General features: G+C 47.9%; 1 protein-coding gene across 8 annotated transcripts in view; it reads left to right on the top strand.

Moving 5' to 3' along the window:
• zufsp (zinc finger containing ubiquitin peptidase 1) overlaps positions 1 to 3,366 on the top strand; it is a 64,933-nt gene extending 61,567 nt beyond the window's left edge. For all 8 annotated transcript variants that reach the window (XM_070885351.1, XM_070885350.1, XM_070885349.1 and 5 more), the window contains one exon: positions 2,515 to 3,366. In XM_070885351.1, coding sequence (XP_070741452.1) covers positions 2,515 to 2,562 — 48 coding nt within the window. In that variant the 3' untranslated portion in view covers positions 2,563 to 3,366. The remainder of the gene's footprint in view (positions 1 to 2,514) is intronic.
• The last annotated feature ends 17,569 nt before the right edge of the window (positions 3,367 to 20,935 follow it).

Genomic DNA, 20,935 nt, shown 5'->3' with positions numbered 1-20,935 from the left:
TAGTGTTGAGATATTTTTCAGCCTTAAGGAATAGAAAATATCTCTTGGCTATACCATTTGAAATCTTGTTAACATAACACAAAATAACTTTTTTATCAATTATTAGCAGAAAAAAAAGCATGTCTGATAATCTGTTCCACCAAAGATTTTCAAGCTTTTTCCCCACAAATATTAGAGTACTCCCTACAAATAACTGCCACTTTATTGATACCCAAACATAAATAATGCTTCCATGGCAGAAAACATTGGCCCATCATTTGCGATAGGAATAACGGTGAGACTATCACCGTTATAATGGAGGAATCTAACAGCAACTTCTGGAGTACACACATGGAAATCCAGAAGTTTCTGTCAGAGATACCCTGCTCCTCCACAGAGTGTGCTGTTGCAGTCCTCGCCGATAGACTTGCATTGAAATGACTATAATGACGTGAACTTGTTGTAATTGCCTACTAGCTCTGCTCTAAAAATGGCTGAAAACATTAGGGCAGGTGCATTCAGGAGTAAGTGAGTTTTTAACAGCCTGATAAGTGAACAACCTCTCCGGCCCTGAAAAAAATATTTTATAAGTGTGGAGTCTCATTCCCTCAGAAGAAAAAAATAAAATAGTTTTTCTGCCTGTTTCTTTTATCTCGCTCCCTTAAGTTTCTGGCAAAGTCCCAAGAATACGGCCTCACCTTCTTTATGTTGAGCTGTTGGAAGTTGTAGTACATCCAAGATTTGTTGTCGGATAAGCAGTCAAACAGAGCTAACGGAACCGCTGACCTGATGCCTGTGGCTAATGTCACAAAGTTGCAACATGTTGATAAGAACATAACCTCCGAGCCTGTTCTGCCATTCATATGGCTGATCTACCATCTCACTCCATCTTCCTGCACTGTTCCCATAATCCCTTGATTCTCTTCAGATCCAAAAATCTGTTGAGCTCTGTCTTGAATATATTCAACGACTGAGCATCCACATCTCTCTGGGGGTAGAGAGTTCCAAAGATTCACAGCCCTTTGAGTGAAGAGATTTCTCCTCATCTAAGTAAATGGCCGACCTCTTATTCTGAGGCTACAGGTAAATTAAGTTAAATATTTACCTGCAACTTAACCCTGTCGTCCTTCCTTGTGCTGTGATGTCACTTTTTTCTCCCATGCCACTCACAACCCACCCTTTCCTCGTGCTCCGCTCTCGGCCTCGCCCTTTTCAAGGAAGATGAGAGAGCTGAGGATAAATTTTGGGATATTCTGGGGGTAATGTTGTAAGGGAGGAAAGAGAAATGCTTGCTAGAGATGCACGGTGTTTGGTAGGTAAGAATGAAACCATGCAAGAACAGTCCTATGGAGCTGGACAACAGAGGCTTTGGAGGAGGATGGTATGGTCAACTATATCAAATGTCAAGGAGGATGAGGAGGAATAATGCATTCCAGTTATAATTGCAGAGAATGTCATTTGTGACTTTAGCTCAGGTTGTTTTGGTGCTCTGAGAAGGATGATTGCTCGACTAGAGGGATTTGAACAGGGAGTTTTGAAATGGGTGAGGAGTTTGGAATTGACAACATGCTTGGAAAAGAAGGCTAGGAGATGGGTGGTCGGTGGAGAGGATGGATGGTCAAAGGTGGGTTCTTTGAGAAACAGTTAATGGTGGTTTTGATGGAAAAATGGATGATGGATGATGCCTGAGGAATGAAAGCCATTGACAATGTCAGCATATAAAGCAAAAAGATAGAAGCCGTGAGCCTTAATGTACCCAAAAACAAAGTCAGTCTTTTTGGTTCCTTCCAGCAGCTATGTAATTTTGAGCTTGACTCCCATCAATTTCCCCAATCACTTCTTGTTCTTTGCACCACCTTTTGGATTGTCGTCTTGCAGCCACATGCTTAAACTGCCCCTATCCTACATTATAACAGTACCTACACTCCAAAAGTACTTCATTGACTGTAAAGCACTTTGAGATGTCCGGTGGTTGTGAAAGATGCTAAATAAATGCAAGTCTTTCTTTTTTCTTTCTTGGATTTCTCTGACTTGCCACTCCCGTCTCTGCTTTCAATTTTTTTCTCAAAACCATTCTCTTTGAACATGCCAGCTACCCTCTCCGCCCCCCCCCCCCCCACACCCCTTGTTGGACAGCAGGCAGGAAGAAAAACATTAACTGCTCTACAGCATCTTCAGATAAGTAAAGTGCTTTAGAAATGTAGGTTGTATTTTCTTTATCGTTTGTCCTTCTGCATTCAAAATGAGTAACGTAGTACGTTTTTCCGTAAAGCTACATCTGTTCACAACAACTGACCTGTATGGTTGAAAAGAAAGAATGCATAGCAGATAAATCTGGGGAAGTTCCTTTGCAAAACTTGTTTGTATAGTCTTGTGTATGATTGTAAAGATGAAAGTTATGATCATAACCTAGCCACAGATATAACCTTGCCTTCAAATTGTAATAATTGGATAATTGTTTAGTTACAAAATTTAAATATATAAGATCTACCTCTGATTCGTCACAATGTTTGCTCTATCTTGGTTTTCTTGCAGGCTCGTAAACATGCATCTGCAGTGCTGACAGCAGAAAAGGTGCCGTAGTGGAATTCTCTGTACTTGGATTTAAAATGCAAGATTTTTCAGGTTCAAGTTCTTGACATACCCCTTTACTTGGGTCAAGTGTAAATCCCAGTTTGTACATCTTTGATCTTTGAATTTTTAAATGATGATGTTTAATATGAGACCTTAGATATTTAACTTGACTTTTATCCCTCACAGGGTGCTATTTCAAACAGTGGCAGTGTTACCCATGCTGGTTAAAATGGATTGCAACCAATGTTCCCTTTAAGCCGTGTGGCCAGGCAGCGCTTTCCAGCTCCCATGTGGCCAGCTCACTGGCTTTTAAAGCGAAAGCACGCGCATGCGTGGAATTTTGAATGGGCCACACAGTCCGTTAAGGAGGCCACAAGGCACCCCCAAAAATTAGAGGGAACATTGGTTGCAACTATCTGTAACAAGTATCACGCTTACTGATGAGCATATATAAGCATCTTTAAGAGTCTGATGAGTGTCATTCAAATTGCCATTTTCTTACTGTCAAAGGATGTTGATTTTAGCCCTGCATTGCTTGCGAGTGGAAATGGTAGCGATACTTATACTTCTTTGTGCAGATATAAGCAGTATGTTCAGCTGTAGCAGATTGTGGTCTATAATGAGTATGGATAAACATAGCCAGTCTTGAATACTTCAGTTTGCTTGTGTGTAAGTTTTGTACTTTTTCTACATTGCATAATATGGTAAACAAGTGAACTTGAAAATATGGTCCAAGAACCGAAAAGTTATTTAATTATTTTAGTTTTTCATTGCATCTGTATAATATACAAATAAACATTTTGGATTAATTTACATTTTTGTATTTGCATTTGTTACTGTCTTCACCTTCCAAAACCATACAGTTTGAATTTCAAGTCTGGTGTTCCACATGTGAACACATGGGGCTGGATTTTCGGCGACTTTGCAACCGGGTTTTCGCCGCGATTTGACCTGCCGCGGCGAATACCCGTTCAGTGGGATCCTCGGGCATGCTTTTGCGGCGGCGCTTCCATGTACCACCGGGGAAAGGTATGCCGACGTGAAACGCGTGCAGCGGCGCGGATTGTGTTACCGTCGTACTTTCGGCTCTCTCCGGCCCGTACTCTGTGCCCAGAATACCGACTAGGTCAAACCTGTCGGTGCAGCCCTGCCAGCAGTGGTAAGTATGCAAAAGTAACCTGCAAAAAAGTTAAGTTAAAGTTTTTATTTTTTTAAATTCTTTTTCAGTGATTTAATAGGTGAATGTTTTTTGCAATTTCCCCCCCCCTCCCAAGGCCTCTGTCGAAGTGCTGCCAGCCCCGGACTAAAGTTTAACAATTCAGAAGAATAGACGGAAAGGAAAAGACTTCCCAATATTTAATTGGAGAAAATTTCTGCTCATTAGTACTGGACGTAGGGCAATCAGTCTGAAAATTTAGAGACCATGGAGAGATCGAGAGAAGTGGTATTGAGGTAGAGCTGGGTGTCGTCAGCGTACGTGTGGAGACTGATGCCGTGTTTTCGGATGATGTCGCCAAGGGGCAACATATAGATGAGAAATAGGAGGGGGCCAACGATAGATTCTTGGGGGACGCCAGAGGTAACGATGCGGAAGTGGGAAGAGAAAGCCATTGCAGGTGATTTTCTGGCTACAATTAGATAGATAATAATGGAACCAGGCGAGTGCAGTCCCACCCAGCTGGACGGTGGTGGAGAGGTGTTGGAGGAGGATGATGATGGAGTGGTCAACCATGTCAAAGGCTGCAGAAGGGTCGAGAAGGTTCAGGAGTGATAGTTTACCTTTGTCACAGTCGCAAAAGATGTCATTTGTGACTCTGATGAGAGCTGTTTCAGTACTGTGGCGGGGCGGAAACCAGATTGAAGGGATTCAAACATGGAGTTCCGGGAAAGCCGGGCGCAGATTTGGGAGGCGACAACATGGTCAAGAACTTTGCAGAGGAAAGGGAGGTTGGAGATGGGGCGATAGTTGCAAGCACAGTGCGGTCAAGGGTTGTTTTTTTGAGGAGGGTGTTAATTTTATATTTCCTTTGGCATATCAGAAGAACATGCGATGGCGCATTCATAGCCCAGACATTTAATGTGATTGGGGCCATCTGTTTACCAGTATGTCTTTCCCATTGTTTCAGGTGATCACAAATACGAGCAGTTTCTTATCTGATGATGACCTCCTGATGTGATTATACAAGTTCCAATAGTCTTTGTTCTCTCAATGCATTAGCAATTTTTAGGTTTAAACTAGGTCTATTTGACTATGCAAGGCATGATTGTAAAGTAGGCAGCGAAAGATGTTAATTTCTAAATCCTTACAGCAAGAAATTGCCATGCTACTTGTTAAATGGCATTATTTTCTGGCACTATAATGCCGCCATGGACATTAAGGAAATTTAGGCCTTGTACTATAACATTCTTGATATCTAAAATAACATGTAATTCACTTACTATCCATACATTGGAGCGGAAATTCCTTGGGCGTTCTGCTGTTCACCCACTGTAACTTTAGAGAAAATCCTATTTGTCTTGTAAGCACAGAACCTCCTGTCACAAGCAAATGAGTTGCCCTCCCACTGCAGGGGATGGTGTGTGGGGTCAGGTTCACCTTTGACCTTCTGAGCGGTTCGAATCGCTCCCACTGCCTGGGTTATCGACTCTGGATTTATTTGGGGGATGTGATAAAGTGCAAGAGACAACTGGTTTGGTGCAAAGAACTTCAATTTTATTAAGGACAAGAAAATACAATGTCAAACTTATAATCACTTGAATAAAGAACACTATGTCACACAATCAAAGGGGTTACCGAGAATAATACACCTCCCACCTCCCAATGCCTAACTCTGACTAGGTTAAACTCCAAGGCAAACAGGGACTATGCTCACCAGGACTTAGATTGTAGAGTGGAAACTTTAGATTCTTTGGTTTCTTCTTTGTGGAGTCTTGTTTCGAAGTTGGTTGATCGCGATGTTTTCGTTGGTACCACGTTGGCTGTGGTCGGTTGCTGCCGCGATGGCGATGTTCTTCCTTCCTTCTCGATAGCAGGGCAATGTGGCCCTGGTAGTGTCGTCGAGGCTTGTTTAAAACTGCTACGGTGGTCGGTCTCCTTTCTCCCTCTGATGCATTGCACGGCGTAGCATATTGTGTTAAGACAGGGCTCCCAGTTATACTTTTGAAGCTGTTCTAATCTTCGCGCAAAATCAGCCCTGATTCTAATTTTTGGTGGGCTTGATATCGCTTTATCATATTTTGGCGTACTCCCAAGATTGTTAACCTGTCTCGGATGTGTTGATCTTCTAAATTTGTTTCTTGATGGGAAAAATTAGCTTTGGTATTTGCAATGTCTGCCTAGGCCTGGGTTTTCCATGCGGGCTGGATGTGCCATTGTCATTATGTATATGCTGGATTGGTTTCTTGCTCAGGGTGATGGTTGTCTATCTCTGGGTTGATTGTTGCTATGTTAATGTCTCCTGGGGAGAAGGGTTTTCGAGTTTACACAATTCCCCAGACAATTTGTTTTAGCTTCAATACCCAGACAGTTTCAATACTCAAAACTGGTTTCTTTGCAGGATTGTCACCTCTTTTATCAGCTGCACAATATGGTGCAGATGGTCACACACAAGCAGAACATAAAAGCCGTTGTGATTCATGTTTGTCACACTCCTGGGTGATAGCACATACGGCTAGTAGGGCACCATCAATGACAACTATAATTCTGGGAATCCTGTCATTTGAAAAAAAGTGAGGGCTTTGTCATGTTGCTTCTTGTTGTCCACTGGCAAAGTAATAAGAACATAAGAAATAGGAGCTGGAGTTGGCCATACGGCCACTCGAGCCTGCTCTGCCATTTAATACGATCATTGCTGATCCGATCATGGACTCGGGTCCACTTCCCTGCCCGCTCCCCATAACCGCTTATTCCCTTATCGTTTAAGAAACTGTCTATTTCTGTCTTGAATTTATTCAATGTCCCAGCTTCCACAGCTCTCTGAGGCAGCGAATTCCACAGATCCACAACCCTCTGAGAGAAGAAATTTCTCCTCATCTAATTTTTAAATGGGTGGCACCTTACTCTAAGATTATGCCCTCTAGTTCTAGTATCCCCTATCAATGGAAACATCCTCTCTTCATCCACCTTGTCAAGCCCCCTCATAATCTTATACATTTCGATAAGATCACCTCTCATTCTTCTGAATTCCAATGAGTAGAGGCCCAAACTACTCAACCTTTCCTCATAAGTCAACCCCCTCATCTCCGGGATCAACCTAGTGAACCTTCTCTGAACTGCCTCCAAAGCAAGTATATCCTTTCTTAAATATGGAAACCAAAACTGCATGCAGTATTCCAGGTGTGGCCTCACCAATACCCTGTACAGCTGTAGCAAGACTTCCCTGCTTTTATACTCCATCTCCTTTGGAATAAAGGACAAGATTCCATTGGCCTTCCTGATCACTTGCTGTACCTGCACACTAACCTTTTGTGTTTCATGCACAAGTACCCCCAGGACCTGCTGTACTGCAGCACTTTGCAATCTTTCTCCATTTAAATAATAACTTGCTTTTTGATTTTTTTCTGCCAAAGTGCATGACCTCACACTTTCCAACATTATACTCCATCTGCAAATTTTTGCCCACTCACTTAGCCTGTGTATGTCCTTTTGCAGATTTTTTGTGTCCTCCTCACATTGCTTTTCCTCCCATCTTTGTATCATCAGCAAACTTGGCTACGTTACACTCAGTCCCTTCTTCTAAGTCATTAATATAGATTGTAAATAGTTGTAAATGTACTTTAGTACAGGGGATCCCAACCTTTTTGCTTCTGAGGCTCCCCTCCCGTGTTATAAAATTCCACAGCCCCTCTGTTACACAACACAAGTTTTTTTTCTGTATAAATATTAGTTATTAATTGCTCTATTACACCTTGTGTAAAACAAATTTATGAAGTTCTAAATTTACAAAAGCAAAATACTGCGGACGATGGAAATCTGATATAAAAACAGTAAGAGCTGGAAATACTCAGCAGGTCAGGCAGCACCTGTGAAGAGAAAGTTAACATTTTAGGCCTGACGAAAGGTCATCGACCTGAATCGTTAACTCTGTTTGTCGCTCCATAGAAGCTGCCTACCTGCTGAGTATTTCCAGCATTTTCTGTTTTTTTTCTAAATTTACATTCTGTCTATTTGCTGCCCAAGGTCTGCTCCACCCCATCAACTATTTGGTTTGATCTGGGAAAATGGCAGGAAACATGGCAGAAGCTGTGTTTTCCTCATTTTCAAGAGATTTGCACGCACCCACTGGTAGGTCTCCATGCTGCTCTCAGGCCACTCACCTCCGCTCCTTTTATGGCCCCGACCTGCCGCTGGTGTTCTCACGCAGGTCGGGGCCTCCATGCTGCACTCGGGCCACTCACCTCCGCTCCTTTTATGCCCCAGACCTGCCGCTGGTGCAGGAGGGTGGCACACCGAAGAGTGACGTTATCAAGGTCCAGGTCGGTGATTGGAGCGTGGGCAGATACAGCAGGAGCGGCGAGATTGGGCAAAGGAGCGGCGAGAGACTGTGGAGAGACATGATCAGGGTCCAGGCGAGACTTAAGTTAGGGCCCAGGAGCAGCACGGACCAGCCCACACTGCGATATGTGTGCGCACTAGGTCCGTGCAGCAGAGCTGGTCTCCAGTCGTCTTGGGTAACCCTTGCCATTGGGCCAAGACCTAGCTCTGCCAAGCCCGTGTGGTGGCTGATGTGCAACGGTTACCACACGTTAAATAAAATCCACGCACAGGCATCTTCCACCCTTGAGGATGTAGTTTGGGTCCTTCATTGAAGCACCTGTGAACCATCCTTTTTTTGGCGTGGGAGCAAATCATCTTCGTTTCGAGCGACCGCCTATGATGAACAGTCAATGAACCAGGAGCAACAAGCGCAGTGCTCACTACATAAGAACATAAGAAATAGGAACAGGAGTAGACCATTCAATAAGATCATGGCTGATCTGATCTTGGCCTCAATTCCACTTCCCTGCCTGCTCCTCATAACCCTTGACTCCCTTATTGTTCAAAAATCTGTATCTCCAGCTTAAATATATACTACAGGCTCATTTTGTGCACACTCCGTCGGATTGGACTAAAATTGCAGGTCCACATCCTCTACTTCGGAAACAGAACTTCCCTCTTATTTTGATACCAAACCCCAGTGAAAGTCAGCGGCTTGAACTAACAGCACTAGTAATGGTAGAGGCAGGTGGCACATGAGAAAAATGGAGAATTAAACACAGCCTTGAGTGACTTTACCCACCCGACCTCATCGCCATATATCCTTTAGTAACAAAGGCAGCCCCATTTTTCCTCCTTCCCAACCCTTTCACAAATAGCCGGCGGTATCTCAGATGACGCAGGTGCCCAGACTAGATGGCCAAACTGACGATCACTTGAAGTCTGTTGAATCTTTAGATGTCTTCTTCCCGTTCGACAGGACACGTTTGTCCCTGCTGACTGTAGTAAAAAAAAAAGGTATTATGTGAGTTCTTTGTGTTCAGACTCCTCTCGTGGGTCTTACATGCACATTTCAATGATTGGGTCCTTCAAGCATAGCTTTTCTTGCTCATCGTCGGTTCAAAGTTTAGTGGGGTTATTTCATCCTGCGTGTCACTTGTTGCAGTTTAATGAGGGTCTTATCTCAAGACCGTGCTGGTCAGTTCCGCTGGCCCTGTAGCAACCTCAGATGGCCCTTGGTTACAAATTGCCTTTTGTCTTAGTAATATGTTAAAATGGTTCTCCATAATCTGTTTCTCAACTTGCATTTTAATGTGGTTGAGCTGTCATTAAAAGTTCTCTTGTAGTAAAGTTATTTTTGTTAGAGATTTTTAAAACAGATTTTCCTTTACTCCCCGACCCGACCACCACCAACTTATGACCAAAAATGTGTGTCAAGTGCAAATAGAGCTGTGAACAGGAACAGGAAGCTGTCTCCATCACTCTCTTTCATTATTTAACACTTGGAGGTAAGCACAAATGGATGTGTGATGTCTTTGCTGCTCGGGAATCCGTACCTCCACGACCGAGGTTTTAGGTGGCAGGCGGACGAGAGGGCTGTGGCTGGTGAGGTGACCAGGGTCAGGGACCTGCTCGATGGCGGAGGAGCGGGCTGGGTGGCGCTGGACACGCTGGCGCGGCGCCTAAATTCGGCCGACGGCCAATGCCATCGAGTCGCTAAAAACAGCTCTGGGCCCTGACTCCGTTAGGTGTGTCGAGGAGACTCAAGCACGTGGGGAGATCCCGTCCGAACTGACCCCCGTCCGGACGGAATTCCTCATCGGCGCCAAACCCCAGAACCTCCCTCGGGAGCCGGCGCCTCACAACTTGAGCCGCCTCGGGGAAATCCCCTCCGTGCCTTTCAGTTCTGCGCGGAGGGGTTTCCTGTACGGGCTGCTCCTGTACACTCTCAACTTTGCCATCCTCGTCTGCCGTCCGGACACGCCATGGCGTACCATCTTGCCGTCCGGAGGAGGCGGGGGTCCCCGATGGAGTGCACTCTACGCGGGAGTCCTCCCACTATTTATCGGGGACTTGGCCTGGAGGGTGGTGCATGGAGCAGTCCCGTGCAATAAATTTTTAAGTCGGTTCACGGACTCCCAGGCCGCCTGTAATTTCTGCGGTCTGGAAGAGTCCGTGTTCCATGTTTTTATGGAGTGTGCAAGGCTGCAGCCCCTGTTTCATTATTTAAAGGGGCTGCTCCTCAATTTCTGGCTGCACTCCACACTCCTGATCTTTGGGCACCCTGTGCAGAGGGGAGCGGGTAGGTCCGAGGGCCTCCACGTAGGACTGCTCCTGGGCACGGCCAAGGGTGCCATCAGCCGGTCCAGGCAGCGGGCGGTCGAGGGGGTCGTTCAGCCCGACTGCCTGCCTTTCTTCCGTGCCTACATCCGGGCCAGGGTGTCCTTAGAGATGGAGCACACCGTGTCCACCGGTACGCTCGCGGCCTTCCGCGAGAGGTGGGCGCCGGAGGGACTGGAGTGCATCACCACCCCTGGCAACCAAATTTTAATTTGATTTTATATGTTTTAAGGTTTAATTTGTTTTAATTGCCGAGTTTTTAGTGTCCCCCTCCCCTTTTATATGGGGCACTTGTAAATTATATGGTTTTAATGCCCCAAAAAAAGGAAAAGAAACACAAAAAGCCCCCAAAAAAACAAAAAAAAAGAGGGCAGGTATAAGTGTCTGGAGTGTCCCCCAGATCGGGGGGCACTCGATCTAATGTTTGTTTTGTACTCCCTAAAAGAGTTGGAAGGCCAAAGGTCCCCCAGATTGGGGGGCATTTGACTTAATTGGTTAACTTTGTCTCCTATTTAAAAAAAAAGAGATGTGTGATGTCTTTGCTGCTCGGGAATCCGTACCTCCACGACCGAGGCTTTAGGTGGCAGTCGGACGAGAGGGCTGTGGCTGGTGAGGTGACCAGGGTCAGGGACCTGCTCGATGGCGGAGGAGCGGGCTGGATGGCGCCAGACATGCTGGCGCGGCACCTAAATTCGGCCGACGTCCGCCGCGTGGCCGATGCCATCGAGTCGCTAAAAACAGCTCTGGGCCCTGACTCCGTTAGGTGTGTCGAGGAGGCTCAAGCACATGGGGAGATCCTGTCCGAACTGACCCCCGTCTGGACGGAATTCCTCATCGGCGCCAAACCCCGGAACCTACCTCGGGAGCCAGCGCCTCACAACTTGAGCCGCCTCGGGGAAATCCCCTCCGTGCTTTTCAGTTCTCCGCGGAGGGGTTTCCTGTACGGGCTGCTCCTGCACACTCTCAACTTTGCCATCCTCGTCTGCCGTCCGGACACGTCATGGCATACCATCTTGCCGTCCGGAGGAGGCGGGGGTCCCCGATGGAGTGCACTCTACACGGGAGTCCTCCCACTATTTATCGGGGACTTGACCTGGAGGGTGGTGCACGGAGCAGTGCCGTGCAACAAATTTCTTAAGCCAGTTCACGGGCTCCCAGGCCGCCTGCAATTTCTGCGGTCTGGAGGAGTCCGTGTTCCATGTTTTTATGGAGTGTGTGAGGTCGCAGCCCCTGTTTCATTATTTAAAGGGGCTGCTCAATTTCTGGTTGCACTTCAGTCCCACTCTCCTGATCTTTGGGCACCCTGTGCGGAGGGGTGGGTAGGTCTGAGGGCCTCCTCGTAGGACTGCTCCTGGGCACGGCCAAGGGTGCCATCAGTCGGTCCAGGCAGCGGGCGGTCGAGGGGGTCATTCAACCCGACTGCCTGCCTCTCTTCTGCGCCTACATCCGTGCCAGGGTGTCTCTAGAGATGGAGCACGCAGTGTCCACCGGTACGCTCGCGGCCTTCCGCGAGAGGTGGGCGCCGGAGGGTCTGGAGTGCAGTTACCCCCGGCAACCAAATTTTAATTTGATTTTATATGTTTTAAAGTCTAATTTATTTTAAATGTCGGTTTTAGTGTCCCCCTCCCCTTTTATAGGGGGCACTTGGAAAAAAATTATGATTTTAGGTCCCAAAAAACACAAAAATCACCATAAAAACAAAAAACAAACAAAAAAAAAAGGGCATGTGAAAAGTGTTTGGAGTGTCCCCCAGATCGGGGAGCACTTGATTTAATGTTGATTTTGTTTAATCCAAAAGAGTTGTAGAGCTGTTGGGGGCAGTTAAGTGCCTGGAGTGTCCCCCAGATTGGGGGGCACATGATCTAACGTTTATTTTTGTTCCCCAAAAAGAGTTGTGTCCCAAAAAGAGTTGTGTGATGTCTTTGTTGATGGTTAGAAACCAAAGACAGTTAATCAAAATCCAAGGAGGACCAAGGGTAGTTCAAGTCCAATTCTCCTGCACTTCACTCCGTGTAAGAATCGGCAGAAACATCGACAGTATCAGCAGAAACATTTTGGACTTTGTTTTTCCATATTTTCTGTTACTGCAGAAGAGCAGACAGCATGACTTGGGATAGGTCCAGACACGTTCCACAGGAATACACATCAACTGGACGGGGATGGGTCAATGGTTGAAATCGCAGGAAGATGGTTACTGGAGGATCCTTTCATCATTCATCAAAATGACAGAGTCCTGAAACGCGGAAACCTCAGAACAAAGGAAACTATTTTTTTATTTCAAAATATACTTTATTCATAAAAAAATTTGTACAGTACATTCAAAGGTATTTCAATACATTTAGCTGCGGTCAGCAATCCCATACACTATTATTTGGGTGCTGATGGCAGTTCAGTTCATTACATTTCCTTGTTTTCCAGTTCAAGTGCAATTCGGTCCAATACGGGATACATTGTAGTACATTCAAACAAATTACATTTCATATGTCATTATACAATACACGGAATGGGTGACGGTACATTCACATTTTTCTTTCAACATGCATTTCGCAACAAAGGAAACTATTTGGCCACCCAGATTCATTGGAGCCTTTATCCCCAGGAAAAGCCCAGTAACAAAGGCACAGGCTCAAGATGTGAGTCATTGCTCTTTAGTTAGACTGCCTCTGGCAAAGGACTGGTTTTTGGCACGAAGAATTGAAGCATTTTTCAGGTATATGAGAACGGCAGTTTGCAGCCATCTCTCCTCTTCTTCGCTTGTTTGCTTCATTCAACGCACTCAAGGACTGAGCACTCTGTCTGCCTTTATTAGCCAAGGCATAGAATAAAAGAGCAGGGAGGTAGTGCAGGAGTCCCTGAGGCCATCTCACTCTCCAACAAGAGTGCTGGCTCTTTTCATGTAAAGGCACTTCCTGTTGGCTCTCGGCTTTTTCGCTAAGATCAAGTGTAGTCTCGGTTAATTGGGCATTCATATGCAAATTGACTGATTGCAGAAACTCGTTCTTCCAGTATTGCTGGTTCTGGCCTTTTGGCTTAGGCCAAGCGGCAATTGGAGAGAAGAGGAAAATCTGCAGGTCAACCAACCATTGGGCGGGCCCAGAGGCCCGCCAAGGTGCCGGACTGGCACCACAACAGATTGAAGGCTTCGGCTAAAAATACATATAGAAACATAGAAACATAGAAAATAGGTGCAGGAGTAGGCCATTCGGCCCTTCTAGCCTGCACCGCCATTCAATGAGTTCATGGCTGAACATGCAACTTCAGTACCCCATTCCTGCTTTCTCACCATACCCCTTGGTTCCCCTAGTAGTAAGGACTTCATCTAACTCCTTTTTGAATATATTTAGTGAATTGGCCTCAACAACTTTCTGTGGTAGAGAATTCCACAGGTTCACCACTCTCTGGGTGAAGAAATTCCTCCTCATCTCGGTCCTAAATGGCTTCCCCCTTATCCTTAGACTGTGTCCCCTGGTTCTGGACTTCCCCAACATTGGGAACATTCTTCCTGCATCTAACCTGTCTAACCCCGTCAGAATTTTAAACGTTTCTATGAGGTCCCCTCTCATTCTTCTGAACTCCAGTGAATACAAGCCCAGTTGATCCAATCTTTCTTGATAGGTCAGTCCCGCCATCCCGGGAATCAGTCTGGTGAACCTTCGCTGCACTCCCTCAATAGCAAGAATGTCCTTCCTCAGGTTAGGAGACCAAAACTGTACACAATACTCCAGGTGTGGCCTCACCAAGGCCCTGTACAATTGTAGCAACACCTCCCTGCCCTTGTACTCAAATCCCCTCGCTATGAAGACCAACATGCCATTTGCTTTCTTAACCGCCTGCTGTACCTGCATGCCAACCTTCAATGACTGATGTACCATGACACCCAGGTCTCTTTGCACCTCCCCTTTTCCTAATCTGTCACCATTCAGATAATAGTCTGTCTCTCTGTTTTTACCACCAAAGTGGATAACCTCACATTTATCCACATTATACTTCATCTGCCATGCATTTGCCCACTCACCTAACCTATCCAAGTTGCTCTGCAGCCTCATAGAATCCTCCTTGCAGCTCACACTGCCACCCAACTTAGTGTCATCCGCAAATTTGGAGATAGTACATTTAATCCCCTCGTCTAAATCATTAATGTACAGTGTAAACAGCTAGGGCCCCAGCACAGAACCTTGCGGTACCCCACTAGTCACTGCCTGCCATTCTGAAAAGTCCCCATTTACTCCTACTCTTTGCTTCCTGTCTGACAACCAGTTCTCAATCCATGTCAGCACACTACCCCCAATCCCATGTGCTTTAACTTTGCACATTAATCTCTTGTGTGGGACCTTGTCGAAAGCCTTCTGAAAGTCCAAATATACCACATCAACTGGTTCTCCCTTGTCCACTCTACTGAAAACATCCTCAAAAAATTCCAGATGATTTGTCAAGCATGATTTCCCTTTCACAAATCCATGCTGACTTGGACCTATCATATTACCTCTTTCCAAATGCACTGCTATGACATCCTTAATAATTGATTCCATCATTTTACCCACTACCGATGTCAGGCTGACCGGTCTGTAATTCCCTGTTTTCTCTCTCCCTCCTTTTTTAAAAAGTGGGGTTACATTGGCTACCCTCCACTCCATAGGAACTGATCCAGAGTCAATGGAATGTTGGAAAATGACTGTCAATGCATCCACTATTTCCAAGGCCACCTCCTTAAGTACTCTGGGATGCAGTCCATCAGGCCCTGGGGATTTATCGGCCTTCAATCCCATCAATTTCCCCAACACAATTTCCCGACTAATAAGGATTTCCCTCAGTTCCTCCTCCTTACTAGACCCTCCGACCCCTTTTATATCCGGAAGGTTGTTTGTGTCCTCCTCAGTGAATACCGAACCAAAGTACTTGTTCAATTGGTCCGCCATTTCTTTGTTCCCCGTTATGACTTCCCCTGATTCTGACTGCAGGGGACCTACGTTTGTCTTTACTAACCTTTTTCTCTTAACATATCTATAGAAACTTTTGCAATCCGTCTTAATGTTCCCTGCAAGCTTCTTCTCGTACTCCATTTTCCCTGCCCTAATCAAACCCTTTGTCCTCCTCTGCTGAGTTCTAAATTTCTCCCAGTCCCCGGGTTCTCTGCTATTTCTGGCCAATTTGTATGCCACTTCCTTGGCTTTAATGCTATCCCTGATTTCCCTTGATAGCCACGGTTGAGCCACCTTCCCTTTTTTATTTTTACGACAGACAGGAATGTACAATTGTTGTAGTTCATCCATATCAAAAAGAGGAATCTGCAACCCGGATGGCGGCCAACCGAGCGGCGAACCAGGGCGTCCGAAACACCATCCGAGTGACAGTAAAGAAAGTGGATGGACAGACAACGATCAACCGGGACCTTTTCGTGAAGAAAATCCTGCTGGGAGCATGCGGCATGAAAGTCGCCGACATCTTCACCTTGCAGGACCTCCCGAAGAGAGGTTACTTTGATGTGACCTTCAGAACCGTCACCCTATGCCTGAAGTTCCTGAAGGGACTGAAGGAGGTGAGTGAACCGTTGCGCTCAGTGCTGACTTGGGAGCCACTGTTCATCCTCCCGTCGTAGAGAAGACGCACTATCACAGTGCAGATGTACAACCCCCACATCCCGGTCATTGATGTGCTGACTTTCCTCGCCAGGTATGTCGATGGGGCAGGAAACAGCAGCGACTTGAAAGACTTGCACGGGATTTGGACCAGCAAGCACCAGATCCAGGTCACCATGAAGGTGGACGCCAGCGGAACCATCCTGCACCCCCCCCCTGTAGCTTCGCCATCGGAGGAAGTTGGGGCTACATGGTTTATGGTGGCCAACCCAACGTGTGCCGCAACTGCGGGAAGGCAGGCCATATGGCGGCAAGCTGCAAAACTGTAATCTGCCGAAACTGCAAGAACGAAGGCCACCAGACAAAGGACTGTAAGGAGACCAAGTGCTGCAACCTCTGTGGTCTGGCTGGGCATCTTTACAAAAACTGCCCCAAATGCAACTTCAGCTATGCGCAGGCAGCAAAGAACATTGCACGAGAGGAGGAGGAAGCTGAGGAACACAACGCTCCAGAGGAGACCCACACCCACCCCCGACCAACGCCCTGGGCAAAGAAGCAACCGCCCCCGTGGACTCGGAACAAGCCGGCGAGGAAGAGAACCCTGCTAAGGCGAGCTGCGAGACACCAGCAGCCAGCAGTGAAGCTCTCCCCCAGTCCAGGAACGAGGAGACAGCAGACGATGAAGCGGGATGGGAGTCCGTCAAGAAAAAGGCCCGCAAGCGTAAGGAGAACAGGCGAGCAAGGGCCCCTACGGAAACGACAGGGAAGAGGCAGCTAACAACCATGACAGATAGCAGCGACGGCAGCTCGTCTGATGAGGAAAGGCGAGAAAAAGCCCCTAACTACCGCCACCAAAACAAGAGGCAATACGCCATCCCACAGCCACAGGCGACCGGGAGCAGTGAAGCGACCAGCACAGCCCTGCTCCAGGAACCCGCGAGCAGCGAAGCGCCCAGCGCACTCGAGCTCTGGAACACCGGGAGCGAAGAAGCGACCAACGCAGACCAGCTCCGGGAGAACAGGAACAGCGAAGTGCCCAGCACACCCCATCTCCAGAATACCGGGAGTCACGCAGCGATCGAAGCACACCACCTCGAAACCGCCGCGACTGAGGAAAAGAGGGAACCACCAACACCAGGCGAGGACATATCGGACCTTATAACAGCACTGCAGCAGTCCCCTGGTCGAAACACTCCCACGGCAGAGGATGACGACCATGCCAGCCCAGGTGCAGTAGACTTGTATAGTTTAAACCTATGCATGACGGAACTGGCCACTGGGCAGGCCTCGGACTTAAAGGATGATTTATTTGAAGTGTAATGTTTGTAACTGTAAACAGTAACTTTAAAATGGATTTAAAAATAGCTACTATTAACGTGCATAGCGTAAAATCCACTATGCGATGTGTTTCCACCTTGGGGTACCTCGTCAAGGTCAAAGCGGACCTGCTGTTCTTGCAAGAGTGCGGTCTGCCGCACTCCAGCAGTTACCGGCAGTGGTCACGATGGTGGGCCCATGGACCATCCATATGGTCAGGAGACAACGACAGCCGATCTTCCGGCCTAGGCATTCTGCTGCGGGGAGGCCACTTCACCATCACCAAAGTTAAGGAGGTGGTGGGCGGCCGCCTCCTCGTAGCAGATGTAATTACAAAAATTCCCCTCTAAGGCTAATTAACGTGTATGCCTCGCCTCTCAGAAGCGAGCGGCTGGCCCTCTTCCAGCAGCTCCCACTGCTGCTGGCGACGTCCAGGCCGGTCATTCTGGGCGGTGACTTCAACTGCATCATCGATGCGGCTGGACGATTTAGCAGAGCCGACAGCAAACTGGACGCCACGTCCAGACTCCTGATGGATGCGGTAAAAGATGCCAAGCTGTGCAATGTCTTCAGCAACCCTGCAGATGGAGCACCGCTCAGAGACACCTGGTCGAGACCAGACGGGTCCGTCCGTTCCAGAATAGACTTCCTGTTTGTGTCCCACACGCTCAAGGTCAGATCCACCGATGTCACTTCTCTGACCACTGCCTCCTAATGGCCGACTGTCGCCCACAGGAAAACCAGAAAGTTGGCAGAGGGATATGGAAGCTGAACGTGAAACTGTTGACTCCGGAAAATGTTGAGGAACTAAAGAGGGATTACAAAGGTTGGAGAACTGTAAAACCCCTCTGCGATTCCCCGATGCACTGGTGGGAAACAATCAAGATGAACATCAAGGGGTTCTTCATACTCAAAGGTGTTCAGGAGGCGAGAGGAAAACCGAGGGAATTGTCCCAACTCCAGACCAATATGCAAAACCTGCTCCTGCTGCAGTCGATGGGGGTCGATGTCGCGGAGGAACTCGAAGAGGTGAAGGGCCAGCAAGCCTCGCTCTTTGCCTCAGAGTCCTCCAAAATCATCTTCCGCTCCAGAGTCCGCTCTATCGAGCAGGATGAGACGTGTTCGTGCTTCTTCTTCCAAAAGGTACACATTGGGAGCTCTGTGATCGCCAGCCTAAAGGAAGAAGACGGTTCTGTGACATCTTCGCAGCCTGACATGCAGAGGATCAGCAAATCCTTCTATGCCGGGCTGTACGACATCAAGCCCACAGACCGCATGGCCTCCCAGTCTTTCCTGTCATCTATTTCGGAGGTCTTAGACGACAGCGAGCAGGAGAGTCTGGACCACCCGCTAACTCTGGACGAGCTGACAAAGGTCGTCCGGTCCTTCGAGATGAATAAAACTCCCGGAAGTGACGGCTTACCAGTCGAGTTGTATTCGGCTCTGTGGGACTGGATGGGCCCAGACCTGCTGGAAGTGTACGGGGGTATGCTTCTGGCCGGCAGCATGTCAGAATCGATGAGGAAAGGCATCATCACCCTCATCTACAAGCAGAAGGGGGAGAGGGAGGAAATCAAAAACTGGCGGCCCATTTCGCTGCTCAATGTGGACTACAAGATCCTGTCAAAGGTCATCGCCAACAGGGTCAAGTCTGCTCTTGAGCTGGTGATTCACCCGGACCAGACCTGTGCTGTCCCAGGCAGGAAGATCTCTGATAGCCTCGCACTACTCAGGGATACGATCGCCTACATGCGGGACAGGAGAGTGGACACCTGCTTAATCAGCTTAGGCCAGGAGAAAGCCTTTGACAGGATATCGCACACGTACCCGATGGACGTGCTCTCCACAATGGGGTTTGGGAAGGGTATCCGCAATTGGATCCAACTGGTCTACACAGACATCAGTAGTGCAGTTCAAATCAACGGGTGGGAAACTGACAGCTTTCCAATCAGATCTGGAGCCAGGCAAGGCTGTCCCTCTCTCCTCTGTCTTGTTTGTGTGTTGTATCGAGCCCTTTGCCGAGTCCATCAGGAGGGATGCAGGCATTAGAGGGGTGACGATCCCAGGCAGCGGAGGCGCTCAGGTCAAGACCTCCCTGTACATGGACGACGTCGCTGTCTTTTGCTCGGATCCGCAGTCGGTCCGCAGATTGCTCACAATCTGTGACCAGTTTGAACTGGCCTCGGGAGCGAAGGTCAATCGCAGCAAAAGCGAGGCCATGCTCTTTGGCAACTGGACCGACCGATCCTTCATTCTCTTCACCATTAAACCAGATTACCTGAAGGTGTTGAGAATATGGTTCGGAGCGGACGGGGCGTGCGCCAAAAACTGAGAAGAGCATATCGCCAAAGTGAAGCAAAAACTGGGATGGTGGAAGCTGTGCTTCCTCTCCATGGCAGGAAAGAACCTGGTCATCAGGAGTGAGGTGCTCTCGGGGTTGCTACACGTGGCACAGGTCTGGCCCATCTCTCGCTCCTGTGCCGCGGCAATTACCCGGGCCGTCTTTGTCTGGAGGTCCAAAATGGAACGTGTCCGCAGACACAATGCACAAATCTCTGGACAGTGGTGGAAAGGATGTTCCGAACGTGGCTCTCATCCTGATGGCCACCTTTGTGTGCGGCTGCATCAAGTTGTGCACAGACCCCCGGTACGCAAACACCAAGTGTCACTACGTGCTGAGGTTCTACCTGTCCTCGGCGTTGCGAAGGATGGGCCTGGCCATGCTGCCACGAAACGCCCCCACCAGCTGGACCATGCCTGCCCACCTGTCCTTCGTGGAAAAGTTTTTCACAAAAAACCCCTTTGACCACAAGGCCATAAAACAGTGGTCAGCACGTAACGTCCTGGACGCCCTACGAAAGGAGAGGGTGGACCCTGTCGGGTGGTTCCCTGAGCGGACTGTCGAACTCGTTTGGCAGAACGTCTCATCGCCAGAGCTGTCACACAAGCACCAAGACGTAGCTTGGTGGCAGTGAGGAGGGCCTTTCACGTCAAGAGCGTTCATGCACAGCCGACATCTCAGCAGCACGGCACAGTGCCCCTGAGTCGGCTGCGGGGCGGACGAGACTGTCGCCCATCTCCTTCAGGATTGCGCCTTCGCAAAGCAGGTTTGGAAAGAGATGCAGTGATTGCTGTCGAGGTTCATCCGGAGCAGCTCTGTAATACAGGACTCTGTGCTCTACGGGCTGTTCCCAGGGACACATACCGAGACAGACATCCGAAACTTGCTGGTCTTCCAGAGCAAGGAGATGTCCACGTCTGCGTGTTGCAGACTGGCGCAATCCAAGGTCCAGGATTACGTGCTGAGGGACGCACTTAAAATTGGTGCAGTCACCGCAAAGGCACGGTGGGGAAGGGCCACAGTTTAAAGCCCTTCTGCCACAGTAAACCAGTACAAAACGGGCCGTACTTTTTTGTGTACATGGAGCACCATGATCTGTAAACACCTATGTAGTGCCATGTACAATGCAAGGTCGGTTTCGTGATGCACGTTGAAAAGGAAAAGTGTAAATGTACCGTCATCCATTCTGTGTACTGTATAGTGACACATGTAATGTAATTTGTTGAATGTACTACAATGTATCCCATATTGTACCGAATTGTACTTGAACTGAAAAGCAAGGAAATGTATCGAAAGGAACTGCATTCAGCACCCAAATGTAGTGTATGGGAT

Source organism: Pristiophorus japonicus, chromosome 7 (assembly GCF_044704955.1).
Source record: "Pristiophorus japonicus isolate sPriJap1 chromosome 7, sPriJap1.hap1, whole genome shotgun sequence".
Classification (NCBI taxonomy): domain Eukaryota; kingdom Metazoa; phylum Chordata; class Chondrichthyes; family Pristiophoridae; genus Pristiophorus; species Pristiophorus japonicus.
This window is presented reverse-complemented; position numbering and strand designations above follow the sequence as displayed.